Below are 19,918 nucleotides of genomic sequence, written 5' to 3'. Positions count from 1 at the left end.
ACAAGTAGTTGAATTTTTTTTGTAAGTATCCAACCATTCACTAGTACAAAAACATGTTTGTGCGACGGAAACTTGCGCGACGCAGGAAATTTCGTCACACAAACGGCCTTTGCACGACGCATGCCTTCGTCGCGCAAAGTATCGTCCCGCAAAAGCCGTTTGCGCAACGTTTTGTGTGTCATGCAAGATTTTGGTGCCAAACCAAGAATGCTTTACCGCTTTTTTCTCCAAACTTTGCGTGACGCATGCCTTTGTCGCGCAAAGTGTCGTCGTGCAAAGGCCGTTTGCATGACGTTTTGTGCATCGTGCAAGATTTTGATGCAAAACCAAGAATGCTTTACCACTTTTTTTCCTAACGTTTCGCGACGCAGGTGCATCTACGTTGTGCAAAGTCGGCGACTTTTTTTTTCTGAAATAACCACACACAGGGGCCTTCTTCTTCACACTCAACCTCTCTCTTTCAGACTCTCTATCTCTCTCAACCCTCACCATCTTCACCTTCAGGTAGTGTATTTATTTGATTAATTAATTAACTATTTATTGATTACATTTATGTTTGGATTTTTTTTTTTTTTTGTGTATTTATGTTTTTCTTTAATTATCTTTGTCAATGCTTATTATTAACAAGTTGAGTTTTGGTTTTGAACAATTGAATGAGTAGAATGAATGACTAGGAGTATGAAGGAGTTTGATAGGTTTAGGGAAACAAAGGCTAAGAAACTGCAAACTACTCAGTTAACTTGATCTAATTTAGGGATAGATTGATGTTTGCTCAAAAATGGATAGATTTCATTTCTCACCAAATTGGGAGGAGGAAACTAGAATGTTAGAGATTTAGAGAAGAAGCCAGTTTACAGCTTTGTCAAACCACTGTTCTATTACATGGTTAGTAATCATTTTAGGTATAGTCTCTACCCTTTACGATTTCGAATACGTGGTCTCATCATATAGGTCCTTAAAAAATAATTTGAAGGCAGGAGTGGAAGGGGTAAACAAGAAGTTAAAACTGTGGAACGTAGAAATTTTGGGTAATGTCAAAATGGAATCGTCCCATTTTTTGGTTTAGAAGGATTAATAGTTTGTATCTATTTTATTAAGTTTCATTAATTATTGTGATTTAATTTATTTGTATGCACATATTTTTCTACATCAAGTACAACATTGTTTTGTGTTTTACGAAGTTAATACTACTTAACTTCGTACACTTTTTTCAAGAAAAGCTTAGTTTTCCATTTGAGAATTAGTTGGATTTCGTGTATAGATGCGAAAGCATGACTGCAGTCCAATTAATTCTTGAATTGTCCCATTTTTTGGACAGTTTGGGAATGCATAGTTATGTGTTGTAGTTTACGGTTCACGGATTAGGTTTCAATAGTGGAAATTTTGGTAACATTTCTTGATGTTCTTCGAGTACACGGTGGATATTATATATCTACGGCGTGCACTTGAAGAACTGTAAGGAGATGCTTCCAAAATTAGCCCACGTCGAAATTTAATCCATTGGAATCATAAATTACGGCACATAACTATGCATTCTTGAATGGGATAGGGCCATTACCGGAGGAATAAGGTGACAAGACAATAGTTGAAGTTGTAATTCTTGTACTTTTATTGGGATTGCAGACAAAATGGACATACAGTGGATACATAATCATAATAGATGTGATGTTAAGTACTTGGATAGAATAGATGAGTTCATTGAATTTGCAACTAGACACAACCTAGGTTCAACTCGTATCTGATGTCCGTGTAGGAGGTGTAACAACTCAATGTGGGAGACATTCGAAAATGTTCAATTTCATTTAGTAAGAAATGGGATGATGGAGACCTATACTACTTGGTATCATCATGGAGAACAATTAGACCAAGCTTCGTCTTCATACGTGACGCGAGTAGAGACTGTTGAATCTAATGTGGAGCCTAGTGAACAAGTTATGAATATTCTAAATGACGTTTATCCATACGCCTTGAGCAACACCAATCAGGAAGGGGGAGATCATGGTCGTCCAACCATGGACAGCGAGGCATTCAAAACTATGAAAAACTATTGAAAAATGCCAAGCAAGAATTATATTCGGGTTGTGAGAACTTTTCGGTGCTCACAGCAATTGTGGAGTTAATGCATGGCAAGATCAAGTTTCGTTCATCAAACAAGTGTTTTGATTACTTTTTGGGAGTTATGAAAAGGATGCTTCCAAAGGAGAATTGCTTACCTGAAGATCATAAAAATGCCCAAAAAGTGTTGAAGGGTCTCGGATTGGGGTATGAAAAAATTCACGCATGTGTAAATAATTGTATATTGTTCTATAAGGAGAACAAACAATTGGATAAATGCCCTATCTGCAATGAGCCGAGGTTTAAAATGACATCACAAAATAGAAAGACCAAGATTCCACAAAAAGTAATGCGTTATCTTCCATTGAAGCCTAGGTTGCAACGATTGTACATGTCGATGCATACCGCAACAGACATGAGATGGCATAAAGAAGGACGGGTAAATGATGATGTTATGAGGCATCTTGCAGATGAAGAGGCATGGAAAGAATTCAATCGAATGTACCTTGATTTTGCAACTGACCTGCGCAACGTCAGATTGGAACTTGCCATCAACGGATTTAATCCGTTCGGGATTTTAAACCAAATCCACATCACTTGGCCGGTCATCGTGTTTCCTTATAATCTACCGCCTTGAAAGTGCATGAAAAAAGAATACATGATGTTGACTCTATTAATTACCGAAGATCCAGGAAAGTCCATTGATGTTTATTTGCGGCCGTTGGTTGATGAGCTAGAAGATTTATGGGAAAACGGTGTTCGTACATACGATAAATATACTAGGCAGATGTTCACCATGCGAGCGGAAGTGATGTGGACAGTAAACGATTTTCCCGCATATGCAATGGTTTCTAGGTGGATGACTAAGGGTTATTTGGCATGTCCAATATGCAAGGAGAATGTAACATTATCTTGGCATATGAGAAAAGTTTGTTATCTTGGTCATCGTAGATGGCTCCCTTGGGACAACGAATGGCGTCAAAATGATGAAGCCGTCCACGGCACAAAAGAGACTCGGCCAAGACCAAAAGAATGGTCCGAATATGAGATTTTGGATCAGTTAAACCGTTTGGAATTTGGTCATTTCGGCAAAAGGGTCAATAAGCCCAAACCAACTACACATTTGAACTGGACGCACAAGAGTATGTTATTTAAGCTCCTGTACTAGTCAAAGTTAAAATTGAGACACAACATCGATGTTATGCATATTGAGAAAAATGTGTTTGATACTTTGGTCGGGACAATTCTAGACATTGAAGGAAAAACGAAGGACACGATTGAAGCTCGCCTCGATTTGGAACGAATGGGCATTAGGTCATCCTTGTGGATGAAGAGAGTCGGTGGTACATTGAAGAAAGGTCATCCTTTTTTTACAATTAAGCTGAATGGGAAGAAAGAGTTTTTCAACTTTATTTCTTCTGTAAAGTTTCTAGATGGGTATACTTCAAATATCTCGTGTTGTGCGGGGGTGTAAATTTTCAAACATGAAAAGTCATGACTGTCATATAATACTCCAACGCCTTCTTTCGGTTTTCGGTTGGTATTCGACACTTATTGCCTCTTGATGTGGTGAAACCAATCGTGTTGTTGTTGAGATTTTTTTTCGCAATTGACTACAAGGTGTTTGTGGAAGTCGAATGTTAAACAATTGCATGACGACATTGTGAACGTCTTATGCAAGTTCGAACAGATATTTCCCCTAGCTTTTTTTACAAGTATGATTCACTTGCCAAATGAGGCATTGCTTACCAGACCAATGAACTGTCAATATATATATATATATAATAGATTCATGATCAACAAACGCTTTGAATAATTTGTAGCATACCTTTTATTTGTGCAGATATCTTGGTGAGTTGAAAAAGTGTGTCCGAAACAGGGCAAAGCTCGAATGATCACTTGTGAAGGCATGGGTCGCATATGAGTCATTTACTTTTTGTGCAATGTATCTTCAAGATGTTGAGACAACTTTCAATCGTCCTCAACGCAATAATGACGGTGGTGTCAGAAAAGAAAAACTGTCTATTTTTGCCCAAATTGCGCCACCATTCGGCGATCATGTAAAAGGCGAATCATTTGCCAAAAATGACATGGAGGTAGCGCATTGGTTCATACTCAACAATTGTGACAAGGCTTTGCCATACCTTAAAGAGCATGAAAAGTTGATGAAGCGGGAACATCCTTCACATTTAGATGCCAAGAAGCACCGTGACTTGTTTCCTTCATGGTTTCACACACATGTAAGTTGTATGTGATTTGAATAGAGCATATTTTCCAACTTGTTCATGCCCGTCTTTAAATTTGGTTACACTAATAGGTTAACTTTTTGTATATGTTATATTAGATGAACAAATTGAAGGAATTGAATTCACCATTTTACAATGAAGAATTATATAACTTGGCGAAAGGACCGCTTCATGTTGAATTGTTCTCAGGTTGTCATGTCAACAAGATCAAGTTCTTGGGGGCAACACGTGATGACAAGTCGTCTACTCAAAATAATGGTGTTCATGTCCCGGGTACGGGTGACAGTGAAGACATTGATTTTTATGGCAAACTAGCTAAAGTAGTACAATTGCTTTACAAAGACAGGTGTCAAGTGATACTGTTTAAGTGTCTTTGGTTTGATACAAACCCATATAACCGAACGAGTGTTAAGCGAGACCATTATTTACTATCAGTAAACACTACAAGACATTGGTACGATGAAGACCCATGCATTTTGGCAACTATGGTGAAACAAATATTCTATCTAGACGACCCTAAAGCCGACAATGGTTGGAAAGTTGTTTAGAAGATTGATCGAAGAGGGCTATATGATATTCTGGAACTATATCATGATGACAACGACAACAACGTCGCTGACCAACAGTTATCATCTTCGATAGAAATTGGTGAAGAAACACTCCGGGATACTAATATTGTCCAAGAACCATTTAACATACCTGGAGTTCTTGAATTCGAAATATCAATTGACCTTGGTGATCTACCTTAATACAATGCATCGGAAGAGGCAAACAAAGATGAGGACAAATGGGAATCCTGAAATGATAGTAGTGAGGATAGCGAGATTTATTATTGTAGTTCGGATGAGGATTAATATAAACTTATAAGGGAAAAAGCAGGAGCCTGAGGGTTTAACACTGCTTCGCATCTACCCACACTAATATTCCCAACAAATCGTCGTTTTATGATAGCAGTAAGTTTTATGTTTTATGTTAGCTTTCTATTTGTTTAACTCTTAGTTGCATTTGATAATTGCATTATTGTGATGCTGAAATTTCAAAAAACTTTGAAAATATTCCACATTTAGGATAGAGTGTAGGTTAGTCTCTTAATCACTAGTGAAACTACCATGAAGAATCTGAAGATTCAACTTTTGAAACTAAAATTTCCATCTCAGCTCGATATAATAGTTTGAGATATGGAATTAATTTTGTATTTTGAAGGGTTTTGGCTTCTTATGGTGCTGCCTTATGTGATTGTATGCTATAGTGCTAATATAAGTCTCTCTAGTCTGTTTTTCTCCCTACATGGTTGAAGCCGGCTCTCTAATAACAACTTCAGTTGAAGTAACCTATATTTTTCGAATAAGACAAAAACAGAAAATGTTGGTTCAACTATCTGTTGTTACTCTTAACACTGTTAGAAAATAGTTGTGTTTCCTTTATGATGTATATCCTTTGTAGGTCATGTCTCCATTAGTCGAGGACTAAGGCCATCTGAGTGAAATGTATTTCCTTCATTTTGTTTTGATTCTTCATGTTTGTGTTTTTCTTCACCATGAGCAAGATCTTTGGGTATGCATAATAACTTTGTTTAATTTTAACACTTACAGGGCACTGCTTTGGAACCTACCATGACACCAAGGATTGTGCCTGAGACCTCTTTCGCTCCCATTCATCCTCTTCCTACCAGGGTATCTTCAATTCCTACAACAAATGAAAATAAGGGAGTTAGTATTACCAGATCTCATGAGGTTCATGGAAAATCTAGTTAGATGGAATATCTTCAACTGCTGGGAAAAGTGCAAATATGTCTCTTGGTGATGTAAGTTTTATGTGCTTACACATGCTGGAAGAAAGCATGTACTAAATGTAAGGTATGCCGTCTTCTTTGATGGCTGTTGTTTTTTTTTTTTTTTTAAGTATCAATACCCCATTTATTTCTTTCCAGACTGTACTAAAAACATAAAAATATGATGGCCGTTGCTTCCTATCTTTTCTTCCAAAAATATGTTAGGAGTGGATACTTTGAAGTTTGTTGCCTCTTATGATTCTCTTCTTAGGTTGCAAGTGTGCTATTCTACTATGTTAACTATGCATGGTTCTTAAATTGTAACATAATAGAAATTGCCTTTTCTATTACTAACACTTTTTAAATGCAAGCATGTACTGACATTTTACTACTTATAAGAAAACAAGAAATTGAGAGTGATGGGGCAGCATATAGTCCTACAATGAATAAGCAATTAAATAAGCAGTTGGCTTTGGAATGGGTGTGCTCTTATGAAGGGAAAAGTAAGGCTCACCAGATTTTGTCACCTCAACGTTTGTTTGTATACTTGTTCTTGTAGTAGGATCTCTGGAATGATAAGTGGAGAATAACTGAGGGAATTCTTTCCTGCAACTTCATAGAAAAATGACCTCTCTTTCACCTTAAAACTTTTCAGTTGAAGAGTTCATTCCTAACATATAAATAACATGAGATGAACCTACACCTCTAAATATGAAGGATGATTAACTCTATAGCCGTTTTCAATTTCCCAGGGCTTGCCTTATGAAATGGTTTGATGGCAATGAAATAAAATGTCATCGTTTCTTTTGCGGCGGCGTTTTTTTATTATAAGTCCCACTTATCTTCTTAGAATGAATTTCCTTGTTCTTAGTATAACATAAAAGCCTCAAACTGGTTGTTGCAAATGCGAGGAAGATCGAGTGTTGTTAACTTTGTAGCAAGTGACTTCTTTTGTTTGAAATTTAATCTCATGTTTCTTGTATTTTCAGGTCAACATTAACAAACAGAAGAAAGAAGCATTCCAGATTCTTAAACCTAAATTGGATGTGGATCCTGAAAAGAATCCTCATTTTGATCCGGATGTGGGCATCAATAAAAAAAAATTAGGCCAAAGAGGATGGAAAATGGACAAGAGATGCTGAGCTTATAAAATTAAAGGTATTTATTGATGTCTCTTTAACCCATTTGATCATTTTTTGAGTTATGCACCTGTCTTTTTGTAAAAAAAAATTTCCACCTCTGTACAGAGTAAATTTGGAGAAGCACAAGCCAAAGAGCAAAGCAGCGCCGGATATAAATCCAAATTTGATAGAAGTAGGAGAGAGAGTTATCACCAAAGAAAAACCAAAGGATCCAATTCCAGAAATCGAGTGGTGGTAAGTAGATTGCCTTTTCATTTGATGTGGCATGTGTCTAGTTGAATGGCTTGTATGAAGTAAATTGTTTTTGTACGGTACTTTGATCATATCAATTAGTCTAATGAAGTTTTGGTACCTTTGATTGATTACAATGTTTGGTAATCCCAGTTCCGGATTACCCATTCTTTTTTGTTTCACTTGATGCACTTTTGTTTTGTTGGCTATGAAAATGGATAGGTAGTTTCCTCTTGTTTTGAAATTAAGAATGTTGGTAACCTACTTACTTACTACTTTGGATGCTAATTGATTAGTTTCAAATACAAAAAATGATTAGTTTCTAATGTTATAATTTTATGGTTCAAAAAGTGTATAGATGTCGCGGTTGATCACTCGTCATCAAAGTGTGACCAATGAGCCTCCCGCATTATCAACATCTACTGCTCTAAGCATGAGTGCTCCATTGATTGGGGAGCCTACACCCCTTACTGAGGCTACTCCTATGGCGTCCCAGGTGCCCGTCTCATTGACGTCATCAGTGTCAGTTCAACCGCTCAGTGCACTACGGCCTCACCAATGCCGCCACGAGCCGGAGCCTTCTGATCACACTTCCTCGGCATCCAGAGTCAAGGGTGAGGCCTCCCAGCCAAGTAGTTTTTTCTAATTCTCGATCACTACGTTGTATTTTTTTTTTTTTCATTTTAAAATTATTATATTTATGATGGTGAAAATTTGCTGGATTGTGAAAATGTGATGGGGGTTGTGAATTACTGTTATTTTGCTGTACTATTAAGGGAGGTTGTGTCGAATTTTTTGTACAAATTTAAGCTTAGGGATTTCACCATTTAATTATTTTTGGCTAGCTAAAAAAAAATACCAGGGGGCCTAGTCGAATGTTAAAGGAGGCACAGATCGTACGTCTAATCAGCTCCAGGATCAAGATTGAGTATGACCCGCGACATCGTGGAGCGATTACCTCACAACAGCATAACAGCGTTGCTAGTAGTTGTGGTGTTGTTATTAAACAAAATTGTCCTATGCAGTGGGAGTCTTAGGCAGAAATTCCCGAGGGGACGAAGAAACTGGTGCGAGACAAGTTGTCGATTAGTATATTAATTTTTAGCCTTTATCATTTTTTTAATTTTGTTTACAAATATTAAAAACCAAAATATATTATCTTAATATTATTATATTTCTTACCATTATTTTATTATTTTTCATATTCGTAGGTCAATTTTGATCTTGAGGACATATCCATGGCCTACATAGAGGAGACCTTAGCAACTTGGTACAAACATTGGAAGAACTATCTTCACACGCATTTTAAGCTATGGGATGATCCAGAGTTTGCTCGCCTACATGGTTGCCCAACCGAGTTGTAAGACCGGCCAGAGGATTGGGAGTGGCTCTGCAAACATTTTACAGACCCAAAGTTTGTGGTATGTACATAATATTTTAATAATAATTTATTATTGTTTTAGTTATTTTTTTTAAGCTTCCTTTATTAATTTCTTTTAAATAGTCGCACTAACATGTATATTGTGTGTTTAATAGAAGAAATCTATTGCTGTATTAATTTTGAAATTTTATACAATTTATTTGTTATTATTGATTAATAAAATTTTCTTAATGTTTTTTTCTTCAAGAAGGTTCTAAGTTCACAGAGATCGACATGTTCGAGGACATTTACGTTCGACCTGGTGGTGAGACAACTAAGCAGCTTCATGTAAGTATATGTAATTGTTATTATTCTTATATGTATGAATCATTCAAATATTATTTATATTCTGTTATTAAACATTATATGTTTTTTCCTTTATTATCACAAGCTACTATGGTGGAACAGCGCACTACTATTCTCCAAAAAACAACATCGCAGCTTCCCCGGAGAACCCGATCGAGGACGTCACGGTACTTGAGGATGCAGGTTTTCAGATCCTGACTAATGTCATGGATCAGAACTTCGGTCATCATCATGGCAAAGTTGTTCGGTGTATGGGGAAAGCGCAAGTTTGTGAGACGAGTGCCTCTTCTTCCAGATCGAACACAGCAGAGGTCAGTGCATTAAAGGAGGAAGTGACAACCCTAAAGGGTCAGCTTGCGGTCCAGAGCGAGCAGATGAGGGCCCAGGACGAACAGATGAGGGCCCAAGACGAGCAGATGAGGGCCCGATACGAGTAAATGAGGGCCCAGGATGAGCAGATTAAGGCCCAGAGCGAGTAGATAAGGGCCCAGGGCGAGGAGGTGAAGGCCTATGCCAGGCACGTGAGAGACCTTGTACTAGCCATACAGATGTCCGGCCTCCAAATCTTGCTACCAGTACCTGATCTTGCTACACCTTAGAACTCTGAGCCACTTCGCCCTGCCAATACCCAGTAGCCTGATGTATCAAACCTAGAAGACTACTTGTAGTTTTTTCTTTTTTTGTTCGGACATCTTGTATGTACATTTTCATATATTTTATAATTAAATACTTTTCCTTGGTTAATTAATTATTGTTTAGAATTTAATTACAATATTTATTAAAAATTTTAAAAATAATATTATTGACCAAAACAAAAAAAAGGGGTTCACGCGACGAAGATTCTACCTACGTCGCGCAAAGGCACCTAAGTCACTTTGCGCGACGCATGTCCTTACTACGCGACGCATTCCCCTGCGTCATGCAAAGCCTCTTTGCGCAACGCATGTTTCTTCTTCGTCACGCAAACCCTTCTATCACTGCCTTGCCGCGACAGTTAGCACGTGACGAAGGTGCGTTGAGCTAAGTTTTGCGCAATGTTTTTTGACTTTGTGTGACAAAGGACCTGCGTCGTGCAAAGTATTTTTTGTACTAGTGATTTGTATTATGACATTTAATCTACTAACCTTGTTCTCGACATACTAAAAAATCTCTTCACTGACATGAACCGTTGATTGATATCTTGAAAGCTTTGGATGTGTAATCTAGGGGGATGCTGGTAGAATATCTTTCAGCAAAGCAATTCGTGCTTTTCTGATATTTGTTAATTTCATGCATGCGTTACATATTACCGCTGAACTTTGGTGAGGGGGATCTAGAATTTAGGCTTTGGCATCTTCAATATAACTAAAATATGGAACACGTTGTCTGACTTCTACATCGTTTGATTTTGTATTTCACATTTTTCACATTCGTCGCAACACTTTGGCACTTTTTGCTAATCTACTTCCATATGTTGCGTTCCTTCATTTCAACTTTTTTTTTCCCCTATTAACCGTCGCTACAGGTTCTATTTTCCTTTTTGCTCCTACATGCATGTATTGAAATTTGTCATGGTCATAGCTCATAATTGTGTTTATATATATCTTTTCTCTAGGTAGATATACTCTAGGTATATAATTGTTTTTTCTATCGTGATACTTTGATACGTACAGTTGTTACATATTTATTGGTAGATAAAAATGTCAAATATTTTTCATAAATAATGACTGTATTAGATATCATTTTAACCAAAAAAAAATATGTCATGTATATTATTATCATAGGTAAATAATTGTGTAGTTACATATCTTTACTCTAGGTATATAATTGTGTAGTTAATTACATATTTACTAGCAAGAGAAAAATAGAATGACCACAGTCTCAATCAGTTCTCATGCAATCAATAAAATAGGCCTTGTGAGCCACAATAGGTAACAATCGAAATGCGGCATTGGTTATCGCATCTGCTAGGAAAGTTGCTTCTCTATAAACGTGAGTCCAGGAGATGGAACCAAAAGAGGCTGCGAAACTTTTGATGTCTTCAATAATAACTTTTAAGCGCCAAGTAATATTGCAGGATCCCAAAATGGTATCAATCACTAATTTAGAGTCTCATTCCACACAAATTTTCTTAAAGCCTCTACTTCTTGCAATCTAGAGAGCATCCCTCAAAGTCAAGCCTTCAGCTTCAGCAACAGATACTGAATTTTCACCCAAGCACCTAGCACAACCGCAGTTAGATCTCCATCCTCATTCCTGATTACAAATCCAGCTGAACCATCAAAGTTAATTTTTAGGAAACCCCTACGAGGGGGATTCCATCCAATGAAACGATGTGACTTGCTAGTTTCTTTATTAGATTCATTCGCATTCATAAAGTCTTTACCCAAACTCATAGCAAGCATAACAACTCTACCAGGTATTGCTTTTCCGTTTCGAAATACAACTTGATTTCTTTCCTTCCATATTTGCGAACAAATAAGGAGGGCCAAACTTAGCTTAGATAAATTTTCATTATCATTGCAGTCCAGAGAGTGCAACCACTCTAGTAAACTTACTACATTACTCGTATCAGTTGGATTTATCTCAGGGAAAGTAGCCCAAACTTGCCTAGCAAAATTACAATTCATAAAAAGGTGATCCGGCTTTTCAACACCCACAGTACACATGGGATTAGTAGGATAAATGGAATTTATATGTTTATGAAGTCGATAACGAGTTTGCAATCTTTCCAGAGTAAAAAGGCAACCGCAAATTTATCATTCGTTACATTATTTTAGAGCCAGGTCGCAGATTTAACATTAAATCTTCCACTGGCATTCAAGCCCCAACAAATGGAATCATCCCTATCAAGCATCGGCAGAGGAATGCTACATATTTTGTTAGCCAAAGGTTTATTCCAGCAATTATTGGAAATAAAGTTATACACTTTTAAGTTTCAATCTATATTATATATCATTATCATAAAGTGTCATAATATATATATATATATATATATGTATATATAATTACCAGGTAAATAATGGTGTAGTTATATATCTTTACCTTAGATATTCGTCCCCGGACTCTCTCTGAATAATATAAAATAATATAGTATATGCGTATATGTATATTCACATGTATTGAAATTATTTGATAATTTGTTTTGTGTTTTCCCGTAATGGCTATTGTATTTGCTTTTTTCATGCATCCTTTCCTTTTTCATGGGCCAATTTACCTTAATTTTCTATCATATTTGGCTTATCATGAACACCTCCAGAAAGTATTATTATGTTTTTTATGATTTAGGCCATCGATTGTGACGTTCACAAAAGTAATTTACTTACTTAGTGCTTGCGCTAAGAACTAATGTTTCTTTCTTTGTGACTTTAGGGCAAGGCGGGCAGTGTCCACCTTCCAGGGCCAGGGATGAGAATCGATCCGAATGCTAACATTGGGCGGGCTGCCAATAGGCTAAGATGTAAGCCCTTTATTGGAGCCTGGCTCTGCAGCTCAACCTATCCAGGAAGTGTGGATAATCAAGATAGAAATCTCACTACCAACTGAATGTCTGGGACGCGTAGCCCTTGAAAAGGATAAAGTGGAGTTGTTTTGCCTTTGACTCATTAGCATGAAGGAGTCTGGGCTCCCACATAATTTCAAGAAGGTTCATTCTTACTCAAACACGAGAGATGGGTATTTAATGATAGAATCAGAATCAATTTCAATTATAATATCAGTTGAACGAATAATTTTTGCATTTATGAAGATGGATACAACTATTAGTTGATGGGGAACTCGTTACTCGATGAGTATGATTATGAATAATCTTCGATAATTTACGATTTTGAATATAATTATTTTTTGTAGTTTTAGAGATGGATATGGCATTTACTTCCCGAACTACTACCATGCCTAAATTGAGAAGTCAAGCTTTTGTTTATCCCTAAAGTGCGCAGCTCCGCCTTTCCCAAACCTAGAACCTCCAAATCAATCTCACCTTCGCCCGCCGACCCTTCTCTTGGGTGAGGTCGGTAGCAACCCCATCCCCTCCTTCCTTTTTCCCCTTCTCCTTCTTCACTAAACCCTATCTTCTTCCTTTTCTTTTTCTTTGGCCCTTGGTTTTCTGGTTGTTTTTCTTTGAGCTTTTCTCATTTTCCTTGAGCTTTGTCTCAACATTTGGCAATCTTGTTGCAGATCTAAGCTTCATGGTTTTCCCTCCCCATATTGTTGTTCCTAGCAGCGAGCTTCTGCCCACTTGGTTCAGTTATTCTGCCCCTCATGTTCTTCGTCCATGGTTCGATTGGAGGTGTGCTTTGGGTTTTTGTGGTTGCTAAAGTGCATTTCGCACTATTTGGTAGGATTATGGGAGCGCTTTTTGCACAGGGGCTTGTCCACCGCCATTTTCCGTTCACCCCTTCAGTTTGTTGGTTCTTCTTACCAGTGACGGCAGTTTGGCAATGGTGGTGTAGCTATTTTGGTGGAAGCGGTTGACTCTTGTTTCCAGATCTAAGGCTTTTGGTTTAGGCTTTTATTTTGGGCTCACTTTTAGTGCTTGTTTCCTTTACTTTATAATGGGCTGCACTTTTACTGTGTTGTGGATTGTCTTCGAATTAGCCTTACTTTATATTAGTGTGTTTTATCTTCAGTGAAATCAGTTGTTTGACCAAAAAAAGAAAACCATCTGTTTATCCCCACCAATCTAGCGAACCAAAGTGGTCATTTTTTGAGGGCTCGTTCTGATGTTATTCTATAAAGCGCTTTTCCTCACTCGCGCTTTTTTATTGTTGCACTTTTTAGTAGCGCTTCTATGAATGAAGCAATTTTGTTGTTTGACATGCAACCAATTAAGTGTTTTTGTATTGTATAGAAGCGTTTTTGATATTAAATAAAGTGTTTGGTTGTCAAATGAAAAGGCACTTTCATTATAATTCTCAATAATTTTTGCATAGTGCTTCCATTAGTGATGCCCATTTTAATGTTGTTTTAACTGTAATGGTATTTTAAATATTACAAATTAAAAAATAAGTATAATTTTGGAATTGAAAAAATGTCATTAAAGGGAGCAAAGTGCTTCCCTTGTTCTTGTTTTCTCTCCATAGCACTTTTAGGAAGTTGCTTCTGGAAAATGCTTCTTAATGTTTCTACTTCTAATTAAAAGCACTTTTAAAATATTTTTCAAACAACTATTTTTTCAAATTAAAGTGCTTTTACTTATTAAGAAACGGTTTTGGCTCTTTCAAAAGGACAACCAAATAAACCAGACTTTTACACAAAACTACAATTAAACCAAAAAGTCCGACTGTACAGCGGAAGAAGAGCCCAGTGAAGGAAGAGAGCTTCAGTCAAGACGAGGACCCAAGAGCCCATGACGCTCGCAGCTCACCGTTGAACGAAAAACAGAAGCAAAACAAAGAAAGAAATCAGCTCAATAATAAATGTAAAAATTCGCCATGAAAGTGAAAGCAAAGAGCTCCAGAGCAAAGTTGGGCTTACCCACCGTCTTCCTCCTTTGCTCCCTCTTCTTCTTCGCCGGCTTATTCATCTCCACCCTCCTCTCCCATGCCTCCGTCCCTCGCTCCGTCTCCAGAACGCTGGAACCCGAAAACGACGAACATCACGGTCCAATGATGCAGGGCGACACCGGAGACAGCTTTATTCAGTCGATTCCATTCCAGGTGATCAGTAATCGCATTTTTTTTTTTTACTTCATTCGATCAATTGGGGTTTTGGGTTTTTATTGGGTTTTTGGTGACATTGTTGAATCCTGCAGGTTCTGAGTTGGAGACCGCGGGCTCTGTATTTTCCGAGATTTGCAACTGCCGAGCAATGCGAAAGCGTGATTGAGATGGCGAAGACGAAGCTCCGGCCGTCCACATTGGCATTGCGAAAGGGAGAGACTGCTGAGAGCACAAAGGGGACTCGTACAAGGTATCTTTTTCTTTGGTTTTTCGTGTTGCTTATTGTCTAGATACGGTGAGCAGTTGAATATGTAAACATTATAATGTGGTTTGTCAATCAGAAATTTTGAATCTTGTGTTATGCAATTATGGCTATTGTTGTTTAGAAAGAGTAGAATGAATGAAAATATAAGGGGGGGGAAAGAGAAAGGGGCAAACTAATCCCCGCTGTTGGATAAGTTACGTTTTGGTAATCATAAAACTCTAGGGAAGAACAGCTTTTCAATTATTACTCCATTGTTGCACAATCCATAAGCATCTTTATTATCAAAAAGTAATCTTTAGTTGTGTTCACTCGTCACGTTTTCTTTCCAAATTTGTTATTTATAGTGATTTTCCATGATAAGCGAGGCGGTTCCATTTACTCTATGTTATCACTGTTGGAGACGAATGGTGGAAAGATTATCTACATGATTCATCTTATTCCATATAAGTTTGTCATCCTCGAATTTTAAAAACACGGTTGAAATCTGTGATCCAAATTCGTACAAGAAAATGACCTTATACTGTTTTGACAAGTGGGTGCGAGGATGATATGATGGGGTCATCATAATACTATGATATGCATTAGATAATGCATTAATATGATTATTTTCTCCAGACAGAACTTTTATGTATGTATTTAATAAGTTGAGACATTATGCTATTCTCCTAGTACTAAGCTCAGGAGTCAGTACATGTTTTGTTCTGTAATTTGCTAAGTGAACTACAATATCATGAGTTCATGTTTTATGTTTTATCAAACTACCATTAACAATTTCAATAGTTATGCTAGAATAGCTTATTTGCAAGTATATCAAGACGGGATTAGGAAGAGGAATCTAATTTTGGATATGTCTTCTTTTTAATTTACCCTCATCAACTATTAAGGGCCTGCATCTTTGTAAAGTTTGTGAACCATCAGCTTTTCATGAAACCCGCTCACAAGAAAAATTTCTGGCAACGAAGTTTTGGAAGATAATTGCTGAAAGGTCCTTGCCACTTCACTTTCTTTACAATAACATTCTCATATCATCTTTCATCAAGTTATATGTTGTATGATTTTTTGGATGTATCTTATAGCACACAATAAATCACCAGTGATTGGACTTTTTGGTGATGATCAGTGTTGTATATGCTAGTTTGAAGGTACTTTACAAAGATTTTTCTTTTTTTTTTCACTTGTGAAATTAACTGTCAGTGTATACTTGATTATAGTTCAGGCACATTTATTAGTGCATCAGAAGATGATAGCGGAGTCCTGGATATTATTGAGGAAAAGATTGCCAGGGCTACCATGTTACCAAGAGCCCATGGCGAGGTATTTTTTTAATGATGTATTCTTCGGGGCATAAGTGTGAATTGGAATTTCAAAGCCATTAAGCAGATAGTTTTCATTGTCCATTTAGGTTTTAAATGCTACAATTAGCAGTTTTATATAAAACCATTTATTTTCTTTTCGCACAGAGAAAATAGTGCATCTAATACTGTTTCTAGTTTCACAAATTTTTTATAATGTTAACCTTTCATTACAGGAAAATTCTAAATTAATCTGTAATGCGGCGATATCATCATATTGCAGGCATTCAACGTTTTGCGGTATGAGATTGGCCAGAAATATGATTCACATTATGATGCATTCAATCCAACGGAATATGGTCAACAGAAAAGCCAAAGAGTACACGCTTAACTAGCATTTCCTTCATACGATACTTGCTGCAAATGTTTAGGGTTCTGATCTGTGTTATCATTTTCTACCCTGTTTTTTACTGGGAATTTCTTCCTGCCAATTAGAAGATCCCTGATATTTGATATGATAGTTTGCCTGTTTATGCACCTAATAATGACCCCCACCAGCCAAAGAAATATCCATATGTGAAAAAAGAACTAAGTGATTTTTCATCAGAATTGTGGACCGGACAATAATCTATATAGTGGTATCCTGATAAGCAATATTCATGGACTTACTTGAACATTATGTCAAGTTCACAACATGAATTTTTATTTGTATGAACAGTAACCTTTTTACTTCTGAAGAAATCAGTTGCGTTTGTCAACTTATGGTTTTTTTATATTCCATCTTCAAAGGATAGATATTAGATGATATTTCTATTAGTTCTTTTTTCTTGATAAGCAATATTCATGGACTTACTTGAACATTATGTCAAGTTCACAACATGAATTTTTATTTGTATGAACAGTAACCTTTTTACTCCTGAAGAAATCAGCTGCGTTTGTCAACTTATGGTTTTTTTATATTCCGTCTTCGAAGGATAGATATTAGATGATATTTCTGTTAGTTCTTTATTCTTGTTATTTCATTTGAGTACATTTGTTGCTTCAAAAGTATTGGGTGAAGCACCTTGAACTGACATCCAAAATATTGAACATTTTATCATCTTTCTGTACTTGATTTGAGTAACTTGAAGGATGGCTGCAATTTCAGTTCTCTTTTCTTCAGCCCTTTAAAAAGAACAACTTAGAAAACTTGTAGCATCATCCATTATTCTGATCACTAAGGCACCTAGCCTTCCATCATTCTATGACGGTGAAATTGCCATTTTATTTGAGCCTTGCCTTTCACAATCTCTGCCCTTATACTTACGAGAATTTGTTATAGACCCTTCTCTCGTAACCTTTACATCAGGCTAAAGTTATATGTGAAACAAATATATGATTATAGTTCAAGCAGAATTTGCAAATTGTTTTTTGAGTTCATGCTTTCATCTTTCTGTCAATGTTTTATCGCTTTTGCTTCTTTCTTGAACCAATGATACTTAGCTGTCACAACATCACACTCAATTTTGCAGTTTGTTTCCTTCTTGTTGTATCTATCCGATGTAGAAGAAGGTGGAGAAACCATGTTCCCTTATGAGGTAGGTTAGCAAATTTATGATATATCTTGTATTTCTTTCAAATGTAAGTAGTATATATTTCATGTACTCATCCTATTGTCTAATTTGCAGAATGGTGCAGAGATGGATTCGAGCTATGATTACAAGAAATGCATTGGTTTAAAAATTATGCCCAGGCAAGGGGATGGTCTTTTATTTTATTCAGTGTTTCCAAACGGCACAATTGATCTGGTAATTTACTTTATCTTATCTTAAATGAAATTTCCAATGCTTATACAATTGATCTTCGTCGCATACATATTATCTGAGGGAGGTGGCAGTAATTAGATATAAATGATCAACAACTGATTAGGGCTTGAAAATTGGATGGGCATTTTGGTTTTCTTTTATCACTTGTTACTGACTTACTGGTGATTAAACAAAGACTCTGTGGTGGTGCGTTCTCTCATCTTAAAATTATGTGCAAATTGCAGACATCTCTTCACGGAAGCTGCCCGGTGATCAAAGGGAAAAAGTGGGTTGCAACAAAGTGGATTAGAAACCAAGAAGGTATGGACTGAGAGTTGTTTCGGGAACTGGTGGTTGCAACTGTCCGTAGCGTAGTATATGCGGAACAGTGAACGGTGTTCTTGCCGTAGGCAGCACTAGGATTGCTCTTGGATGTACTGGCCGATGATCGGGTGCTGCTTAACTTGAAAACATGGCACTTGGGTGTTTTTTTAGGTCAATAACAATGGCATTTGTTATAGAAGTATGTTTGTGTGGCTTTGGAGCTAAATAATGAAAAACCTAAATGTAAAATTACTATCTACTAAAAGCCAGCAGAAAAGCACTGCTTAATTAATGTTATTTCATGTCTACCCTCACCTCTTTCTTCCTTCCTTCTTTTCCTGCGCACAACAGCTATGAGGGTGAAAAGACCAAATTAGAATGAGGATAGTCTTTTACTAGTGAGTCATGACCAAAACTTGCACCGATTCGGGGGGCAATTCGTGAATTTTACTAACAATACATGATTATATTTCATTCAACCATTTTTATTCAGACATGCCATTCTTTATCTTAAGCAGCTCTATGCATCAAAAAGAAGGAAAAAGATCAAGTAATGAAAAGCACTTTAATTTGATTTTCAATTCAACAACCTTAGATTGTTTGTTTGAGTTCGAATTTAGGGGAATTCAATTTCATCATACTATCGCTTTTATTGTTCAAGTATGCATAAGCTAGGATTTAACACTGCCTAATTACGAGCTACGCGCAGGTACACTTGCTAGTGTACTCTAAATCGTGAGTTGTTCGTGAAAAATCGAAATTTTTATATAGTGAAACCATATCAATGAGATATAGCTCCAACAAATAACTATTTAACCCACTAATGTTATCGTTCTACTCAGGGCCATCTCTGAGATTTTGGGGGCCCTGTGCGAAATTTATAGAAGCGTCCCTCCTTAAGATAAGTCTTAAAAAATGTAGGACAATGTATTGACGCTAGAAAACAATCACTTAAATCAAAACAAAGTTTAGCACTAACTGATTGCAAGTTTAAAAATGTCATTAATAATAAGTAAAAATAGCTATAAACATAACATTCACTAAATAATCAAAAGCAGTTCAATCTTAAACAACCAAAGAAGAAAACGAACTTCAAAAACTCTAACTTTAAAGTTTCACTTGAATATGTAACATTATTATATAATAATATTGAAAAAATACCGTCTTTTATGGTGTATTATTAGCACTCAAAATATCTTATTGTACTCTAAATTTTTGTATGTAGAAAGAAAAAAAAATTACTCTTATAAGGAGCGTAAGATGAGATCTTAACGTGATAACAAAATCAATTGTTGAATATAGAACATTATTTCGTAACAAAAGCAATTTTAAATATAAAATATTATTACATATAAATATTAGATGACAAAAATTTTGGAAGTCTTTTCAAATTTGGAACCCTGTGCGACTGCTCATTTCGCACCCCCTCAACTCCCCCTCTGG

At 36.5% G+C, this 19,918-nt stretch overlaps 1 protein-coding gene and 1 pseudogene across 1 annotated transcript; both read left to right on the top strand.

Annotated features, from left to right (window-relative positions):
• The first annotated feature begins 2,205 nt into the window (after positions 1–2,205).
• Positions 2,206–3,699, top strand: LOC148696935 (uncharacterized; annotated as a pseudogene).
• Positions 3,700–14,378: 10,679 nt separating this feature from the next.
• Positions 14,379–18,789, top strand: LOC137725798 (putative prolyl 4-hydroxylase 9). Its single transcript, XM_068464592.2, has 7 exons — positions 14,379–14,807; positions 14,903–15,060; positions 16,287–16,389; positions 16,651–16,746; positions 17,879–17,944; positions 18,035–18,154; positions 18,397–18,789. The coding sequence occupies exons 1-7, from the start codon at positions 14,583–14,585 to the stop codon at positions 18,481–18,483; spliced, it is 855 nt and encodes a 284-aa protein (XP_068320693.2). The 5' UTR covers positions 14,379–14,582; the 3' UTR covers positions 18,484–18,789.
• Positions 18,790–19,918: the final 1,129 nt, after the last annotated feature.

The sequence above is a fragment of the Pyrus communis genome, chromosome 5 (genome assembly GCF_041283825.1).
Source record: "Pyrus communis isolate YQ-2024b chromosome 5, ASM4128382v1, whole genome shotgun sequence".
In the NCBI taxonomy this organism is placed as follows: Eukaryota; Viridiplantae; Streptophyta; class Magnoliopsida; order Rosales; family Rosaceae; genus Pyrus; species Pyrus communis.
This window is presented reverse-complemented; position numbering and strand designations above follow the sequence as displayed.

Bases quoted from the DNA above. Each gene is read 5' to 3' on its own strand.
- LOC137725798 (XM_068464592.2), top strand. From the start codon at position 14,583: ATGAAAGTGAAAGCAAAGAGCTCCAGAGCAAAGTTGGGCTTACCCACC. The intron at 15,061-16,286 runs GTATCTTTTTCT...ACTTGATTATAG, and splicing joins ACAAAGGGGACTCGTACAAG to TTCAGGCACATTTATTAGTG. The intron at 17,945-18,034 runs GTAGGTTAGCAA...TCTAATTTGCAG, and splicing joins AAACCATGTTCCCTTATGAG to AATGGTGCAGAGATGGATTC.